We start from the raw sequence: 17,933 nt of genomic DNA, 5'->3' as shown, positions 1-17,933 counted from the left end.
AGTGGTTAGACTCGAAGAGTAGTAGCCCTACAACGTCAGAGTCCGCTTCCCTAGGATAGTAGTTGATGCTACGTGGAGTGTTCGTCCGTTGCCTAATAGAGTAATAAGTGGTCTTCATTTGCGTCCCGGAAAATTAAACAGCTAACCACTTCAACCACGGAGACCTGTTATTTTCGCGATGGACCACGACCTGTGCAGTGGGAAAGTCGACTTTACCAACGCACGATGTAGAAACACCCAAAGAAGCGCTTTACAGGACAATCAGATCACACAATTGTGGGACCAGCACTAGTCTGCCAGCTGCGCTGGAGGTGAGGTGATCTTTTGCATAGATGTCGTAATGCTTGAGCAACATCATACATGTATTAGTCGCTCGGCGGGGCGAACGATGTTCCTCTCAACACATTCGAAAGTTTGTTTCGACCATTTGCTCAAGAAGTGAGTTCCTTTCGATCTTGACTCCCCTGATAGGTCGCTTTGAGGGTATATAGGGTGGGACGTAACGCCTAGTATGTGTTCGGCTGTGTCTATATAGTTGGAGGTAGGTCATCCTTCAATCTTCCTGCACACATACCTTTTCTTCTCATCCATGATGGACTCAACATGCTGGGAGACTGCTCCAATGCCGTCGGCTCCACCAGAATCATGCTGGGCAGCTCTTCCGATACTGTCGGTGCCCGCAGATGCACGCGCGTATCGTGAATCAATCAAGCGCTCGATCGACCACTTCCTCCACGTCCCACTGGTTCCTCGCTGGATGGAGCAGAAATATCATCCTGAGCATACCCGCGACCTCCGGAAACATCTCGAACATTACCAGAATATCGGATATTCATACAACGAGTGCCAGATCTTGCTGGCTGTCATTCAACATTTCAGCTCAGGAGATGATAGTAATGCTATCTTGAGCTGGATATACGAAGAGTTCTCGCTCCAAGAGCAAGAATATTCGCGCCACATACCAGCTGAAGGAGATGCCACAAAGCTGCTCTCTGATAAGATTAGCAGACTTGTACAAGAGCTATCGAAACCTCTTCCTAAACCTGATCCTGAATCTGATGAACCCGAACAATGTCAGACATTGGAACAGATGCGAGTAGCTCTGTGCCGATCCAACAAAATCGGAACCCTTGCCAAACGCATCCAAGATCTGGATGACATGATCAAGGAAGGCGCCGAGAATCGTCTGTCCGTCCAACAAGGTGAAGGGATGGCTAGTAGGATTCAAGCCCTGGAAAGAAGGATGCAGCTGACGCCTCCGTCTTACGCGACTATGTCCAATGCACCGACACCCGAATCTACAGAGGAGGGCCACACAAATCCTTCGGTAAGTAGGAACAGAGCCAGATGGTATGCTTTGACTAAACTGCTAACAGCAGAAGACTGTAGTAAACGACTCAGATCACAAGAAGACTCAACGAGTAGACCAGACGGCACGCCCTCCACCGCATTTGTACATCCCCGCCGATACGACTGCACAAGATCGCGCGACTACAAAGCAGCGCGTCCATCCCACTATCGCGAAAGTACGTCCTGATATCCAACACAAGGTTGTCGCGGACATGCGTCCTTCCAACTACGGCTACCTTGATCTTAGACTAAAGAAACCTGCACAGGATACCGACACAATTGCCCCCGTAAGCATAATCCCATTAGGTCTTTGCTACGATTTGTTAACACAAAGTGCAATACACAGTGGGACGTGAGAAACACAGAGCTTGTATACGAGTCCAACCGGGATAACCCTAGGATTATCGGCTGGAGGATGCAGTGGCCTGAGGTACCGGAGCCATCGTCCTCAGTTATTTGGTAACGTGCCAGAAAAGTGGCACAGTCTTGAAGACGCGAGAACAACAGGTAGAGATTGCAAAGCAGCGAATGGTAAAGGGGCTGCACGTTTGGGGGAAAGTGCGACTCAAGTCTCCATATACGGAGCTTCGTCGCACACGTGGCTGTCTCAACGCACAAAAATTTTCAGACTTGCAGCGATGCCACCGAGAGACGTCTTTCTGGTGACTCTCTGGGTCGGTCTTGCTGATGTAGAATAGAATTGTGCCTTGCTTCACGGCAACTGTTCTCGTATATATGACTCTCCTGAGATGTTCGATCTAATCACCGCGTACGCAAAAGACACTGAACACTCGATCGAGTCTGAGAACGTCTGGATATCGTTGTTCCTTTGATGATTGCCTTTTCACATCGTCGCTGAGCACGTTTTCTCTAATCATCAAACTTGCTCAATGTGCCGCCAGCAATCACACATACGTGTCTTGGATAATACAAGCATAGTTTACTTATCTCCGCATACTTTCTAGACCACTCTTCTCTTTCCTTTCACCACCTGTTACGGTGCAGTGTCTTGGTCATTACTTTTTCGTCTGCCGTGGTCAACTATCTGATCAGTCTTGCCATTTTCCTACTTTGTGATCAACCCCTGTTTCCCCGTTCCCTTCGTATCTCGAAACCAAGGTTCAAGAAAACAGTCGACGATATTCTCATCTTCATGAGAGAGAAATTGGAAGGGTTAGTGCGTGACGTCGATGGAATAGTACTACAAGCATCTAACACTGAGATGAGGGTATCGGCCGAGGGAGAAGAACGGATGGTGACTGCTGCAGACGACATGGAAGCCACGCATGATACATCGACTTCGGACAAAGCCACACTTCACAGAACTGGAACGTCCGGCTCGAGTGCTACTTCCAACCCAAGAACGATGGCAGCAACTGTGAGCGATGCAGATGAGACATCAACACTTAGCATCAACGCACCTTCCGAAATTGGAACATCACACTCGAGCGCAGCTTCAATTCCAGAAGGCCCTAGCCCTGTGCTGCAACCACAGCCCAGGAAACCAGTCGAACGTGACAGCATCGGCACGCCCATCACGAGATGGCGATTTTGGCCACCCCCAGACAACCCAGCTCGCTATCTCGACGCCTTCATCCAACCCCACCTGGAAGACCCTCGCTTCGATACTGCAACGATGCCACACCTAAAGCCCTCAAGCTTTGACTCCACAAGAGAGCTGCCCTTCGATGGATCAGGGCCAATATCAGGCGATCTCGAGCTTCAGTCGCGGCCGTACCGCACAAAGCGGCGCATACTCAAGCCCAGGGAAGGACGTGCCCGAAGAATTCAAATGACGTCTAAACCGATACTCACACAAGAATTGTTACGTGAGGTGGAAATGAATGTAGACCAGCAACAACAGGAACCTAAATCATCGACGTCGAAGGAATCTCATCATCAACGACCTACTAGTGATATCATAATCCTCGATGTCAGGAATACAGCCACACCCGAAGCACGCCTGTTTGTGAAGATGAGCAAAAAAGCTTCATTTGCCTTCTTGAAGAACGCATGGAGAATAGACCAACCAGACGGGATTGAATTGATGATGAAGGACAACAAGGGAGATCACCCGGTGTTCGAATCTGATTCTCCGTCTTCGCTTGGTCTGACAGATATGGATGTGCTGTGGTGGAATGAATGCTCGGACAATTTCATGTCGCTGGATTTGACTGAGATGGCTTGAGTGGTAGCACGGTGGGAATTGGGATGAATCTGCCGCTCTCGGAGAGGACATCTGGAACATCTGATGATGATCATGTTTGAGAATGTGGTAAGGGATGACTGGTGTAGCAGTTTATATCAACGCCAACTTCATGAACGCGTTGTGAAGGAGGTTGAATTGTGCGGGACGCTCGACACGGTACAGCTCGGTTTGCTAGCAAAACCACTCACTCAGAGTGGCGAATCGCCGAGTTCCTCTTTAAACTTCTTTGAAGCCCCGTTTCGTTGTGCCGTCCGTCTCTCGTCTCTCTTCTTCCTGATAACCTCCGACTTTGAGTCCAGCTCTTTGGTGAAAGCTCCCAACCAATTGGCGTCCTCGGCTTGTCCACTTTGTCTCAATACTGCTTCAGCATGTCTGCCTCGCGCGATCCAGGGGACCAGAGATTGCCGCTTCAACATTTTCTGTACGAGTGAGGGATGTCCTGCCAGATGACGAGAATACTTGAGGTATGGCTGAGGATCCGGTCCATCGGGGCGGTATAGCGGCAGTTGAACCCTGAAAGGCTCACTGACATCTTCCCTGGCGTCAATGGCCTTGAAGAATGATTCCCACAGCTTCAGATCGGTGTTTGGCCATCGAAGCTGCTCGACCTGAGGTCCTTGATCATTTTCAAATGCTTTCTTGCTTGCGGGCATCATGAGCAGTTTTGCGGTTTCAGTTCGGGCTGGAGCAAGTGGAATGGAGTATGTGCTTGACTTTGCGCGGAGGAACACTTGCAATGCTTCATCCAGACTGTCTTCGGAAGCAAATGCTTTTGAAGTGACCAAAGATTTAACGGCGTCGGCTCTCCATGCGAATCGATCCTTGGGACCTAGATTGCCACGTTTGCGTGATTTCTGTTCAATCCAAGACCATAGCAAGTCCTCCTTGCCTTCTTGAACAAGTAATCTGATCATGTAATCCAGCAGTTCAACGTCTTTCGGAAACTCGTAGCTGTCATGTTCTTTCCATATCCACTTGATAGTAGCTTCTCCTAGTCCGCCATCGTAGTTTTCCCTTCTGACAGCTGTCTTGAGGCACGAAGCGGCAATAGCTTTTGTGAGAGTGCCATCCCGTAAATTGGCATTGAAGACCTTGACCGGATTTTCATTTTCGGGAAGTACGCCTCGATTGAATCTTTCGAGATCTCGCGCGGATCTTTCTCCCTCTGCGGATTTTCCAGATTTCCCAGATTTTCCAGGTTTCCCAGATTGTCCAGGTTTTCCAAATCTTCCAGGTTTCCCAGACTTTCCATTAATCGCAGGGCTTTGAGCGCGGCTGCTGATTGCTCTCTGACCGGCAGATACTCTTAGCCATGATTGTCCAGCCTGTCCTTCGAAGAAAGCGCTGCTCGCAACAGATCCTGGTGTCCTTGGTACTTGACAAGCCCGAAGAGCTCGTATAACGCTGGTACGTACACTCATGATGAATAAAATTAAATGGTCTTTTGTTGAAGATATAAATTTAGTTCAAGGCGGCGAGAACGAGTATTGAAGTTTGCAATGTCTGCCAAGACTTCTGCTTAGCGCTGTTCTGATGTAAAAAGTGTTGGTTCTCGACTAGGGGTCATCTCTATTCTACTCTGCAAGACAAATTTGCTGTAGCGTCTGTCGCGACGACTAGGCGATGCGGCATCAGGTAGTGGTCAAAACGTATCGAAGACAATGGTGGGAGGAAAGACAACATAGAATCAAAGCTTGGCAAAAACTTCGGGAAGGGACTATCAGATCGGCCGCTGGTACGCAAGTGACTTCCCATCGAATGTATGTGCCTGGGCAGACTTTCATTCCTTGAACATGTCGCATCTGTGAGCATGAAGCATCTTGATGTGGTTCATAAATCATTCAAAAGTCTATGGCTTGTACCTAGTATGGATAAGCTCTACACTCATCCTCTCTACTCAGATCCAGTCCATTGGCAACCTGCTCCTCGTGCTTCTTGTCCAAGTAGTCCAGCAAAACATCTCCATACTTTGCCTTGCCCTTGTACTTGCTAACATCATCACCCCAGCTCCTGATCGCACTTGCCAACCTCCCAGGCACATAGTCTTCCTCGGCGATCTCCGTAATAGGATGGAAGTACGTACGGATAGTAAACAACACACCTCCAGATCGGGGCAGTCGTCGTAGAGATTGACATTCAGAGCGGAAGTAGTGATGTTCGATGGCGCGATTGGTGGCAGCAGTATCCCAGGAAGGTTCTCCGGCGTCTTCAGGTCCGATACTGTAGGACCATGCGAGATCTTCGTCGACTTGAAGGAAGTAGTTGTTACGCTTCACGGGTGCTTCAGGCTTTATGCGGCGGAAGAAGTTGTTCATTCCCTTGCGGAGTTTGTCATGATACCCGGGAACATCACCGCTGGACTCGAGTCAGCAAAGTCCTATCTTACATGATTTTGGAAAACACGAACCTGTAATGGATCTCGTCAAGAGACATGCCAAGCTTATCTTCGAGACGCCAGAAGCCTGCCAGCAGGACAGCACCAGCAAGCAGGTACATCTGACCATCCTCTTTTTCAAACATGATAGCCAAATCATCTTGTACCATTCGTGCAGCCATTTGCATGGGATCCTCGCGGTTGCCATTCATCGTCAATACCTCCTTTCTGATGTCGAAAGTCTCATCCGCGAAAAGATTGATCATACCATGTTCTGTCTTGCGGAACATGCTTGGATATCGCTCTGGGAGATAGCCACATAGCTCTTCCAGGAGCTCTACGGCGCCATCAAACACCTGGGGACTGGGATCAGTATGAAAGCACTTACTTCCACGCTCTTCGATTCGGCGCTTTTTATCGGCATGGAAACGGGGGTAGTGGTTATCCAGTTCGATCCATTCGTCCCAATCCATAATTCGCAAACCCATGGTGATGTTGTACTTGGGTCCATAACGGAAAGGACGGTATGGTAAGGGCTTGGTGGTCTCGAATGACCAGTCTGGATATGGTGCAGCAGTTGGTCTCTTGAAGTCTGATGGAACCCATACTGGCGATGCCGTCAGCGGTGATAATGCTCGATGTATCACTATAACGTACCGCCATCTGGCCGTTCAGACACTTTTGTTTTCGTTCCAATTGGCTTCTCCGGATCTGGCGATCGTGACGGTGGTCTGGATTTCTGGCTTCTGCCAGCGACGGCGCGCTGTATGAGATATAGGAGAGCAACGAGGGCTAGTACGATATATGCAATAGGCTTTGCTTGTTGTATTGTTGAGATGTCCTGAACACGGCTTATAGTATCTTGTATTAATGTATGTATGGTGTCCATTTTGGTAGTCAACCAATATTTTGCGTTGGACGACGACGAAAACATGGGTATAAGCAAAACTTAAAAGGTGCTTGAGCGGACAGCATGGTACATATACATACTGTTGGTCGTGCTCAGGATGATATCTTGTCTTGGTCGTGACGGGTGATAAGCCTGCTTAACCCCACAGTGGTCGTCTTATCGGGCCCCAGAATCTTGGACTATATTTCCTCATATGGACACTCAATCGGCCATGGTGGGGCTCGCGCGTCGCAAACCTGCAGTGAGGACCTGATATTTAGACTCGGTCGACACGATGGTCTTGAAGTCGCTTTGACTTTCCCAAATCGTCACACTGTGTTCAGGTGACTGGTAGCATAGAATATAAACAAAAGATGAACCCTAGTTTAGGGACTTCTTGCGACGCAAAAGACAGTACTCGCCCCATTGGCGACGGTACTTGGCTGGAATGAACTTCCAACCAGGAACCCATCCGATGCGACCGATGGTGCCAGTACGCGAAGCATCCAGGAACGGCTCACACGATAGCTTCTCCCATGTCTCTGTCTGGTTGATGTAGTCGGGCTCCAAGGGAGAAGGCTCAGTACCAGGGAAGGACGAATCCACCATGAACGAGCAGTGCGAGATTTGAGTCTGAGGATTGTTAGCGTTGGCAGACATGATGAGAGGAGCTAACTTACGTATTTACTGGGATCTTCCCTGTTCTCATTGTTCATGCCACTTGGTGTAAGCCATGCACCAGGATACAAGCCGAAGCCTTTGCCTGCTTGACTGAAGTCACCTGGTAGAAGACCACTGAATTCGCTCTTTACAAACTTGGCGCTCACACCATCAGGAAGATGGTATGAGGAAGGGAAGCGGTACCATTCTTTGCCAAGGCAGACATTATCACCTGGTCTTGAGACACCAGGAAGACGCAGAGGCTTGTATACACTCAGGGGAGCGTTGTAGGCAGTCATCATGCCAAAGGTTCTCCATGCACCAAAGTTCACGGCGGCAATAAAGCAAAGGGCGGCAAACAACAATCTCAACTTGGCTGGGATCATAGCAATAAGTGAGCGAGGGTTGGAAGAACCGAGCCAGCTGAGTAGGATATGCGAGCCCAGGGCAGCGTTGAAGCCGAGAGCAGGGTAGATGGGATACATAAAGCGTTCTTCCTTGTGAGGTTGGAGTGTGAAGACGGCCAACCAGAGGTAAAAAGGAGTAAGGAATATGATGCCGCGCAGATAAGACTGCTTGAAAATAGGTCGACGTAGAACAAAAGTGTGGATGAAGTAGAGCGGCATGGCAGCCAAGGCAATGATGAACCAGACATTGAAGTTGAGCAAGAGATTGCGGGCATAGAAGTGCCATGGCTCGGTACCATAGATGTCAGGACCCTTGCCGTGGCGGGCAGCAATGACATTGTACCAGACGATGTTGTAGGGCACAAGGGCTACCTTTCGATAGAAAAAGCCGTCAATGATGAATTGCAGGACGAGTACAATGGTAGAGCGAACAGAGCCATCCAAGATGCGGTAGCAGAAGCTGATAAACTCTTCCTTGTCGGTAAAATAAGCAAGCGTGAACTCCTCGACCATGAACGGAGCGATGAGAGCAGCGGCAAAGGGCCAACCGAGGAAGGCACCACCAATCATGCACATCATTCCTGTAGCTGTACGCATACCGCCGCGCCAGTCCATGAAAGCAGCCATGCCTAGGGCAGTTGTGTACATGGAGAAAGAGGAGGGCAGGTAGGACACGGAAGCGTGGAACATGCCAGGGCTCGTAAGCATGATGAGGAAGAACAGCATGCCGAGTCTGGGGTTGAGAGTTCTCGAGATCTTGGAGTAGAGCCTGGACTCCGCTGCGGCACAAATGACACCCAACACGATGCGCAGGAAGTAAAACTTCCACACCTTGGGCAGGTTCCAGATGGGAATGACGCGACGCAGGCCAATGATGAAGGCATGGACGGTCACGTAGCCCCAACTACGAATGGCATAGTCGGGTGAGTATTCCCATGTCTGCTTGCCGTAGCCATCGGTCAAGTAGTGTGTAGGCTCGTAGTAGTTGTAGACTTCATCACAATCTTGTATGGGGAACCAGAGGGCAGCCACAGCATGGGCTGCTGCGAGGATAGCGAAGACGATGAAGGTACTGAGATAGATGGGATCGGCGATAGCGTCCAGAGGCTTTCTGAGCTCGGCAGGGAACATGGAAGTAGGACGCGATTCTGCTGGGGCAGCCGGGGTGACTGGCTTCGCCTTGTTGCTTTGCAGTTTGGCGGCTTTGCTGGCCGTCATGGTCGTCATGAATTGGCGACGTGCCGGACGCGACGGCGGTGGTGGAGATGACATTGTGCTGTCGAGGGCACTTGGGATGCTGGCAGAAAAGGCAAGAAGAGACTGCCCTCGTCCAATATTAAAAGTTCCAAAGGTGTCCAATTGGGCAATATCGAATCGAAGCTTCGACCACCTGCCCTTCAGCTCCAACAATCGGCAGGGCTGATGGTGTGGCTTGACCCCTTCCCGTCTCCCGAACGCCGACGACATGCAAGCAGTCCCCCACATGGCGCTAGTATTAATTCCGTTGCGCAAGTCCGAGCAAATCTCATCTTTTTCTCGGGTGCAGTGAAAACATAGCATCATCATACCAATGTTCGAGACCAGTCCTAGACCGAACAAACGAGCTCGTCTTTCTCCCTCACCCACCATGTCCACTTCTGTTCCTGTCGACGACATGGACGACATCTACGGCACGCCCTCTGCCAACAACACCCCGGCCCTCCACACTGCAAATGCGCCTAGCTACGTTGATGCGAAGCAGCTCCCCTCCACTCAGTCACAAGTCGCTGGCATTCCCGGCTTGGGATCTTTCCCCCCTACTGCCTCGGCAACTCCTAATCAATCTCTCCCCGATCGAGTTCAGAACTCAGCGCAGTCAATGACCACCAAAGTGGAAGAATTCACCGCACTCCCCGAACAACAAACCGCCGAGACTCCGGTCGAAACATCCACAGTTACCGCCGAAGTCGTCGCTACAATTGTTCCCGAAGTCAGCTCCGATGCTGCGCAAAACGTCCGTCCCGATGCTACTTCCGCCCTTTTCGACGCTCTCGGCAACAACGACGAGCTAAACAAGAACCTACCTGCATCCGCCGCAAACGAGCCTGAGCCTACTTCGTCATCTACACTTGCTGCTACCGAAGTTATCACTGCTTCGTCCTCCATCAAGCCGCCTGCCGATCCTGAATTCCTCGAGGCCGCCGCCGCGCAAAAAGGTGCCGAAGGCGCTGAATGGCAGTACGACTCTTCAGACGCCGAGTCCTCGGACGAATCATCCAGCAGTGATGACTCCTCAAGCGATGAAGACAGTGATGAAGAGGGCTACGAACTACTGGATCCTGCCACTGCGGCACGTATGCTCATGGAAGAAGGTGGCATGGACGATGAGGATGGCGGCAACAAGGCTGCCAGCGCAAGCCAGCTTCGCACAAAGAACGAGAAGCCAGAGGAAGTTGTCCCTAAGCCCGACGTCACTGTCACCCCTGAGATGAAGATCACTCCTCTGGGTGCAGTCCAGCACGTCGTCGATACCCTCATCCTCATCAAGGCCTTCACCTCGGGAGAATACCAGGTTCTCGAGTCCAACTCTGTCTTGTGCTTGGAGAACCGCGAAGTCATCGGTGTCGTGCAGGACACCATCGGCAAAGTCGAAGAGCCCTTGTACTCGGTTGCCTTTACCAGACCGTCAGACATTACCGATCTGAACATCTCCGCCGGCACAAAGATCTTCTACGTTGATCAACACTCCACATATGTTTTCACCCAACCCCTGAAGAATCTCAAGGGTACCGACGCCTCCAACTTGCACGATGAGGAGGTTGCAGATGAAGAGATGGAGTTCTCCGATGACGAAGCCGAGGCTGCCTACAAGCGAGCTAAGAAGGAAGCAAAGAAGGGTGCAAGAGCTGCTCGCGACCAGCCCAACCAGGCCCCTACAGCTCAGCCTTACACTGGCGGAGCCATGAACTACGACGACGAGCCCGAGGCAGAGGACATGTACACACCTCTCGCTCGTCCTGACAACCTGCAAGCCATGATGGTGAACGGTGCACCCCCTGCTCGTCGCCAGTTTGCCGACCGTGGTGGCAGAGGTCGTGGTAGAGGCCGCGGAGGTGACAGAGGCCGTGGTGACCGTGGCAGAGGTGGTCGTGGTGGTCGTGGTGGAGCTGACGGCGCAAACCAGCGCAAGGGTCCCTCCAACTCTTATCCCGACAACCACAATGATGGCGCACCAGCTCACGCCCAGCAATCTCTTCCACAAAAGCCTGCAGTACCCCAACAGGTGCAGCAAATGCAGCAGATGCCGCAGATGCAACATATGTGGAACCAAGCCCAGCCCCAGATGAACGCACCATTTGGTTTCCCTCAATTCAATCAGCAGCAGTTCCCTCCTCCACCACCTCCACCTCAGGCCCAGTCGCCTTTCCCCAACATGCAATTTGCATGGCCACCCAACCCGCAGTTCTTCAATCAGGGTCAGCAGCAGCAGCCCCAGCAATCTTACAACCAGGGTCAACAGCAGCAGCCTTACCAGTTCCCCGGGGCACCTGCAGGCGCATTCGTCAACCCTGCTTTCTTCCAACAGCAACAACAGATGCAACAGCCTCAGCAGCAACAACAACAACAACAACTACAGCAGCAGCAGGCTCCAGCTGCCAACAACATCTCTCCTGAGGTGAGACAAGCAGCTGCCGACCTTTGGGCTAGACTCCAGCAACAGCAACAGCAACAGCAACAGTAGAACGAGCTGTTTGTTATGTACTGTTACGCAAATTTACAATGACGGACAGTCCATTGACAACAAGGCTGTTGTATAGATTCTTTACACTTGGTTCTCTTTTCCTGTCCAGCAGCAGCGCAGTTGTACTTAGTTGACGCGCTGAGTAGGTAGATCACCATGATACCAAAAGAATCTACCTGTTCATGACACTAAGAACCCACGACACCATCCATGATCTCGATTATCAGGTGCGCCATTGTCAGTAGCTATTCTGAGGCACCCATCGTCTGAGGAATCTGTTGAGGCTTGGAAGGATGAAACCAAGAGCATGGTGAACCGAAAAGGGAGCAGAGCTCATGGAAAGGGAAACAAGTTCGCGAGTCGTTCGCCGGAGATCGGCAACCTTTTGATAGAGAAGTGCTAGGCCTACAAGACAACTCTTTTTACCAAACCAAACATGTAAGGCGCCATATTAGAGATCAGGGGGCCATGGCGTCCACGTCGGGGTGCGTTCTCGGGACCTAAAAAGGATCTCGCGGTTGAGCCGCTGTTTGTCAGATGATAGCTGCTACACCAAAAGGGGTACCCGCTCTTAGCAGGTCATCTTGTGCTATAATCAACACTGTGAGTCCACCCCCGACCTCGTGGCGCGACCTTTGGCACGAGTCGTCAACATGTCCCGACAGTGCGGCTAAAGTCGGGGGCACGACCCTTAGCTTGGGTTTGGCTTTCTCCGGTGTTGAGTCTTCTTATCTTCGCACTCGCATCATGGCGCTCACTCGCCCAGCAAGCCACCAGATAAGGATTCTGTGCATATATACACAGATGTGTCCCTGCAAGAGGCTTTGCAATACTGTCTATGCCAATGCACTTGGCGAGGTGCTCCGCCTCGAGATGAAAACACGGCATATCGTCAACAGATTCACATGTCACAGGCAGCGAGTGTTGGTCGGTTTTGGCTCACCAGCCGTTGCTGTAGTGCTTTTTTGTCAAAGATAAGAAGTGGTTGTAGCCAATGAGAGACGCTGAAATCGGCCCTGTCGTCAAGCTTCTCGAATGCGAAGGGCGCATCACTAGCACCGAACAGGAAAGGGCCAGCCAAGAGATAAGAGACCGAACTCGGCTGCCCTCTGACTGGACGACGTTCGCTGATAACGAGAACCACTGTTGCGATGGACACATTCTGTGAATAACTATCGTCCATGGTCCTCTATTTGCAAAACCAAGCATTGCTCCCAAGAAGCGCCATCTCGTCATGTATTCCGCATGTATTGCCCAGATGGTTACGCGAATTGACGAGAGAGCACGAGGAAAGGCATGGCCAGCAAGCAATTGAGGTCAGCGATGCTCGTCCTAGGCTTCGATTCGGACGTGCAGCGGCAAAAGCTAAGATTTCCCACTGCCGGCTCTTCTACAACATGACTTCAGAGTCGCACTGCTTCTTGACACGTTGTGGGGGTGTCTTATGGTTGACCAAGCAAGTCAGGTAAGCAAGGTTTCCAGGTTGTCTTGTCACCCGCGCGAGCACAAAAAAGCAGTGGTGTTTTTGGCTTGCAGCGCAAATGGCCCGTTGCGCGCGGCTGTTGCTGATAAGGCCAGCCCGCTTCCGCAAAGATTTCAGTTTCGATGGGCAGATCGTTTGACGTACAATAAACCCTTCGATTATCCTGTTAAAGTGTGGCCCGTTTCCCTCCGTCAGTTGGGACTCTTCAAGAGAGCCTGATCCCGACCCTCGGGCCCCATTGTTTTATCCTCATCCCATCAGTCCGTCAGTGCACATCGCCGTTGTTGCCGCGTGCTGAGCCAGTGACGGTCCATAGAAGACCTCTTTATATATCCTCTTGCTTCCCCCAACCTTCCCCAGCAGACGTTTGCATATTGTGTGTCCATCTTTCACTCTCCCACCTATTCACACCTATTCCACCCCTCCTGTGGAGTACTACCTGAATCCTCTGGAGCATCGACATCACTGGCTTTGACCTAAAGGCCTTTCTCCTTCTTTCACGAGCGCAATTGACGCTCGAACACACTACCATCATGTCTTACTCCTGGGTTGGCGCACCTACCGAATTCAATGGCACATCACCGTTGGGTGGTGATTCCAGTAAGTCAACGACACGCGACATGATACCTATGAGCTTCGTCTGACCTCATCATAGCCACCGAAAACTTGAACCAATGGTATCAATCTGGTGACACAGCATACATTCTGGTCGCATCAGCAATGGTGATGATCATGATTCCGGGTCTTGGATTCCTTTACTCTGGTCTCGCACGCAGAAAGTCAGCTCTTAGTATGATCTGGGCCTGTATGGCATCCTGCTCCGTCATCACATTCCAATGGTACTTCTGGGGTTACTCGCTGGCTTTCTCGGACTACGCAACGAACGGGTTCATTGGCGACTTGCAGAAGTTCGGTCTTATGAAGACACTCGGTGCACCTTCTCCTGGCTCTCCCTTGATTCCTGAGCTCCTCTACGCTTTCTACCAGGTAAACACCTGCAATCACGACCTCGTTTTCGACGCATATACTAACACTCGTCTAGATGCAATTTTGCGCCGTTACCGCCGCTATTGTTGTTGGTGCCGTCGCTGAGCGTGGTCGCCTGATTCCTTGCATGGTCTTCATCTTCTTCTGGGCCACTCTCGTTTACTGCCCCGTCGCTTGCTGGGTCTGGGGTGCCCACGGATGGGCTTTCCACTGGGGTGTTCTCGACTACGCTGGTGGTGGTCCCGTTGAGATTGTCTCTGGTATGTCGGCTCTCGCCTACTCGATGATTCTCGGTAGACGTCAGGAGAAAATGATGCTCAACTTCCGTCCTCACAACGTCTCCCTCATCACTCTCGGTACTGTCTTCCTCTGGTTCGGTTGGTTGGGCTTCAACGGTGGTTCCGCCTTCGGTGCCAACCTCCGCGCTACCATGGCTTGCTGGAACTCCAACTTGACTGCCATGTTCGCTGCCATCGCCTGGGTCGTCCTCGATTGGAGACTCGCTCGTAAGTGGTCCATGGTTGGTTGGTGTTCCGGTACCATCTCTGGTCTCGTCGCCGCCACTCCCGCTTCTGGTTTCATCACTCCTTGGGCATCCGTCGTCCTTGGTATCACCACTGGTATCGTATGCAACTTTTCCACCAAGATCAAGTTCTGGATCCGCATCGATGACGCTATGGATGTGTTCGCTGAGCACGGTGTTGCTGGTATGGTCGGTCTCTTCTTCAACGGCATTTTCGCCGCCTCCTACATTATTGGCCTCGATGGTGTCAACAACGGTATCGACGGTGGCTGGATCCAGCACAACTGGAAGCAGATGTACATGCAAATTGCATACATCGCCGCCGTCACCGCCTACTCATTCGTCATCAGCGCTGCCATTGCCTTCATCATCAACAAGATCCCTGGACTTCACCTTCGTGCTTCTGAGGAAGCTGAGCTCCTCGGTATGGATGACGACCAGCTCGGCGAGTTCGCCTACGATTACGTTGAGGTCCGTCGTGACTACCTCGCCTGGACCCCCGCCCGTGACCAGCCCGAGACTGCCGACCACCAGATCCCTCAAGGCGAGCGTCACGGTATCCCCCAACACTCCCAAATGCTCGAGGGCAAGGCTCCCAGCGAAAGCGACAGCCAAGGAAACGAGCACACCGGTATCGGTGGTGACCGTCACGCCGTTGCCTACGAAAAGGCCGAGCGTGAACAACGCACCTTGGACGGTTAAAAGCCTGCTTTGCAATTAAAACCCTTTTTAACGATTTCCTATGTTTTTTTCCACACCAGAGTCTTGTTGTTCGGGAGGATTTGAGAACAAAAGTCTGCGTTATTTGACCGACGCTGGTCCTCGGTGCACAACTTGTTTTACTATTTGATCTGATTTGTTCGATCTGGGAGCGAGGGGGAGGGAGGAAGTTGGAATATTGCGCGATACCACCACCATTTTGTTTCCGTTTCTATCTGTAAATCTTTCTATATCTGATCTACTATACCCGATGGTAATACTTCTATTTTTGAAACCACATTTCCCGTCGTCTTTTGTCTTCAAAACCGTCCAGTTTGTCTGATGTAATTATGCCTCTTATTATGACCTTTAAGAATGCATCATCTCATCAATTAGGCATCCGTGAACATCTGCTCGTCGGCCGAAAGTCTTTAGCCTGCATGCAGTGTTGGTCAGCGCAATCGCTTGATCGAAGAGAAATGTCGACACAATACTGGTATTCCTAGTTCCACCAATGGACGACTGCATGGCAGAACCTACAAAGCATCTTCACCACACGATCGAGACTTTAGGAAAGCGGTGATGCGATCGTCGGTATACACGGGGTGGATCGTGCATCTACCGAACGATGATTTTATCAATCTGGCAGCCATGATTGGACAGACACCCCAGCCACAGAGCCGCAAGCCCCGCTTACAGAAAGCTAGCTCAACTCCGGATGTGGTAGGTACTGAATTGGTGCAATCAAGGATATCAAAGATCGTGATAGCACGCAAAAAGCTCGTGTTTGTCTTGATATGTAAGCCGGGTCTTCTTCTGCAACCAAAGATATTTCCCGCCTGTTTCTCTTCCGAGACACGATACATTATTGTTGTTGCTTTCATCCATCGGACTTTACGAGTTACACGACGCTAGAGAAGGCATTTGTACAGACATGTCGGAACAAGAAGCGCAGAGACCTGGTATGGGCGAGCAGGAGCCTTTGCTTGGAAGAGCGGGCGATGCAGCGCAGCAGGATGGTCTGCCACTCTACCACAACCTCGTCATCGGTATGGCTTGCCCTGTGCTGGTTGAGTGACACAATGATGCTCATACAGAATCTACAGGCACCGGAGTGATCGCACAAGCTGGATCATGGATCCTCGTAGCAATCGTTTGGGGCGCAGTCTTCTCAAACCCGGTCATCCTTTTCTCGGCGCATCCTGTAAGGCTTCCTGACACCACCAAAACGTAGGCTGTGCTAACGCGACTTGCAGTTGCTCAACTCGGCAGCAGTCCTACTCTTTACCCAGGGCGTCCTCATCCTCCAACCCACCCACACAGCCAAGCAGAAGAAACAGGGCACCTGGGCCCACGCTGGACTCAACGACCTCGCTCTCTCCTGCGGTATTGCCGGTCTCGTCGTTATCGAGTACAACAAGATTGCCCACAATGGCACACACTTCGTATCACCCCACGCCATCCTGGGCCTGATCACCTATATCCTGATACTCATTCAGGGTCTTGTTGGCTTCACGCAATACTTTGTGCCTCAGATCTATGGAGGCGGAGAGAATGCAAAGAAGCTCTACAAGTACCACCGTGTGAGTGGTTACTTCATCTTCTTGGTGCTGCTTGCAACTGTTGCAGCAGCAACACAGACAGACTACAACAAGAACGTCCTCAAGATCCAGCTGTGGGCTGTGCTTGTTGCAATTGCCATCACCTTGATTGGTGTCTTGCCAAGGGTCAAGAAGCAAAAGTTCGGCTGGTTGGCCGGACAGTAGAAAGGCACGATATTAGGATGACAAGTATATGAATGAAAGCTATATGTTGAAGGTGAAGAGTCTTTCGGAAGGACAAAGATAGTTTCGGAATACGACATCAGGGGAACAGGTGGAGAAGCACGCACAGAGAAGGGATATAAGTGGAGCCAAGAATTACAGGAGAAGCAGACGGAGCAAAGGCGAGCTTTGGTGGAGTCGTTGAATGCGCGAGCGGTGATGCACGATGGCGGCAGGATGTCTGGTGATTGAGCAAGTCCTTGATGCATGTATGCGTTGCACACAAATTGATGATGAGATGTCCGTATGACCTACGAATTGAGAGAGAGGAAACCTGAAAATCACCAGTCAGCCGGCGACCGTTGCGTTCAAGAATAGGACTAGAGCAATAGTTGCAGAGTAAGTGGTGCAACGGGGGTTGGTGGACGTGTTAGGTTCAGGATAGCGTTACACAGCGGCTTCTGTTCAGGGGTATTCGATCTGCAAAGAAGTCTCGGCCGGGGTCAGGCCAGGGAGGAGGCATATGGCACATATAAAGCCCAAGACCCGGGATAGGCGACAAGGATAGCAATAGATTGACGTGCCTACCGCAAGCAGCAAGCAGCAAGCAGCATCAGCGAATTAGCGAAATCCAGGATTCTTGCAAGTGAGCAATTTCGGGCAAGGCTTCTCCAGACACCGGGGCCCTCCAAACGGCCAGTGCTTCACCAAGGGACTGTCTTGTTGATCAATTCACGGCGGCGCATACGTACTGACTGCTCGCCTTGCCAATCTTCTTTCGGCTGGCACCTTTTTCTGCAGGAGACTTAAGGAGCTGGATGAGCTGCATGGGCGCATGCGATTGACGGGACGAGTCGAATGTGCGGTC

General features: G+C 51.2%; 7 protein-coding genes across 7 annotated transcripts; 5 read left to right on the top strand and 2 right to left on the bottom strand.

Moving 5' to 3' along the window:
* Positions 1 to 592: 592 nt before the first annotated feature.
* Positions 593 to 1,677, top strand: AUEXF2481DRAFT_25739 (uncharacterized protein; the record flags this gene model as incomplete). The annotated part of the gene is given in 3 exon segments (XM_013492602.1): positions 593 to 1,327; positions 1,377 to 1,637; positions 1,657 to 1,677. The coding sequence occupies 3 exon segments, from the start codon at positions 593 to 595 to the stop codon at positions 1,675 to 1,677; spliced, it is 1,017 nt and encodes a 338-aa protein (XP_013348056.1).
* Positions 1,678 to 2,503: 826 nt separating this feature from the next.
* On the top strand, positions 2,504 to 3,323 carry AUEXF2481DRAFT_25738 (uncharacterized protein; the record flags this gene model as incomplete). Its single annotated transcript, XM_013492601.1, has 2 exons — positions 2,504 to 3,263; positions 3,289 to 3,323. The coding sequence occupies 2 exons, from the start codon at positions 2,504 to 2,506 to the stop codon at positions 3,321 to 3,323; spliced, it is 795 nt and encodes a 264-aa protein (XP_013348055.1).
* A 249-nt stretch (positions 3,324 to 3,572) lies between these two features.
* Positions 3,573 to 5,081, bottom strand: AUEXF2481DRAFT_200322 (uncharacterized protein). The gene has a single exon (XM_013493023.1). It carries the CDS (start codon positions 4,978 to 4,980, stop codon positions 3,748 to 3,750), a length of 1,233 nt encoding a protein of 410 aa, XP_013348477.1. The 5' UTR covers positions 4,981 to 5,081; the 3' UTR covers positions 3,573 to 3,747.
* Positions 5,082 to 5,363: 282 nt separating this feature from the next.
* AUEXF2481DRAFT_72274 (glycosyltransferase family 22 protein) lies at positions 5,364 to 9,161 on the bottom strand (the record flags this gene model as incomplete). The annotated part of the gene is made up of 5 exons (XM_013492839.1): positions 5,364 to 5,914; positions 5,967 to 6,540; positions 7,227 to 7,455; positions 7,503 to 8,932; positions 8,963 to 9,161. 5 exons carry the CDS (start codon positions 9,159 to 9,161, stop codon positions 5,422 to 5,424), a joined length of 2,925 nt encoding a protein of 974 aa, XP_013348293.1. The 3' UTR covers positions 5,364 to 5,421.
* A 355-nt stretch (positions 9,162 to 9,516) lies between these two features.
* Positions 9,517 to 11,610, top strand: AUEXF2481DRAFT_1334 (uncharacterized protein; the record flags this gene model as incomplete). Its single annotated transcript, XM_013492486.1, has 1 exon — positions 9,517 to 11,610. One exon carries the CDS (start codon positions 9,517 to 9,519, stop codon positions 11,608 to 11,610), a length of 2,094 nt encoding a protein of 697 aa, XP_013347940.1.
* A 2,016-nt stretch (positions 11,611 to 13,626) lies between these two features.
* AUEXF2481DRAFT_1333 (uncharacterized protein) lies at positions 13,627 to 15,305 on the top strand (the record flags this gene model as incomplete). Its single annotated transcript, XM_013492485.1, has 3 exons — positions 13,627 to 13,693; positions 13,749 to 14,080; positions 14,136 to 15,305. 3 exons carry the CDS (start codon positions 13,627 to 13,629, stop codon positions 15,303 to 15,305), a joined length of 1,569 nt encoding a protein of 522 aa, XP_013347939.1.
* A 931-nt stretch (positions 15,306 to 16,236) lies between these two features.
* Positions 16,237 to 17,068, top strand: AUEXF2481DRAFT_1332 (uncharacterized protein; the record flags this gene model as incomplete). The annotated part of the gene is made up of 3 exons (XM_013492484.1): positions 16,237 to 16,351; positions 16,409 to 16,506; positions 16,559 to 17,068. The coding sequence occupies 3 exons, from the start codon at positions 16,237 to 16,239 to the stop codon at positions 17,066 to 17,068; spliced, it is 723 nt and encodes a 240-aa protein (XP_013347938.1).
* Positions 17,069 to 17,933: the final 865 nt, after the last annotated feature.

Source organism: Aureobasidium subglaciale, assembly GCF_000721755.1.
Source record: "Aureobasidium subglaciale EXF-2481 unplaced genomic scaffold scaffold_1, whole genome shotgun sequence".
Lineage (NCBI taxonomy): Eukaryota > Fungi > Ascomycota > Dothideomycetes > Dothideales > Saccotheciaceae > Aureobasidium > Aureobasidium subglaciale.
This window is presented reverse-complemented; position numbering and strand designations above follow the sequence as displayed.

Bases quoted from the DNA above. Each gene is read 5' to 3' on its own strand.
- AUEXF2481DRAFT_200322 (XM_013493023.1), bottom strand. From the start codon at position 4,980: ATGAGTGTACGTACCAGCGTTATACGAGCTCTTCGGGCTTGTCAAGTA.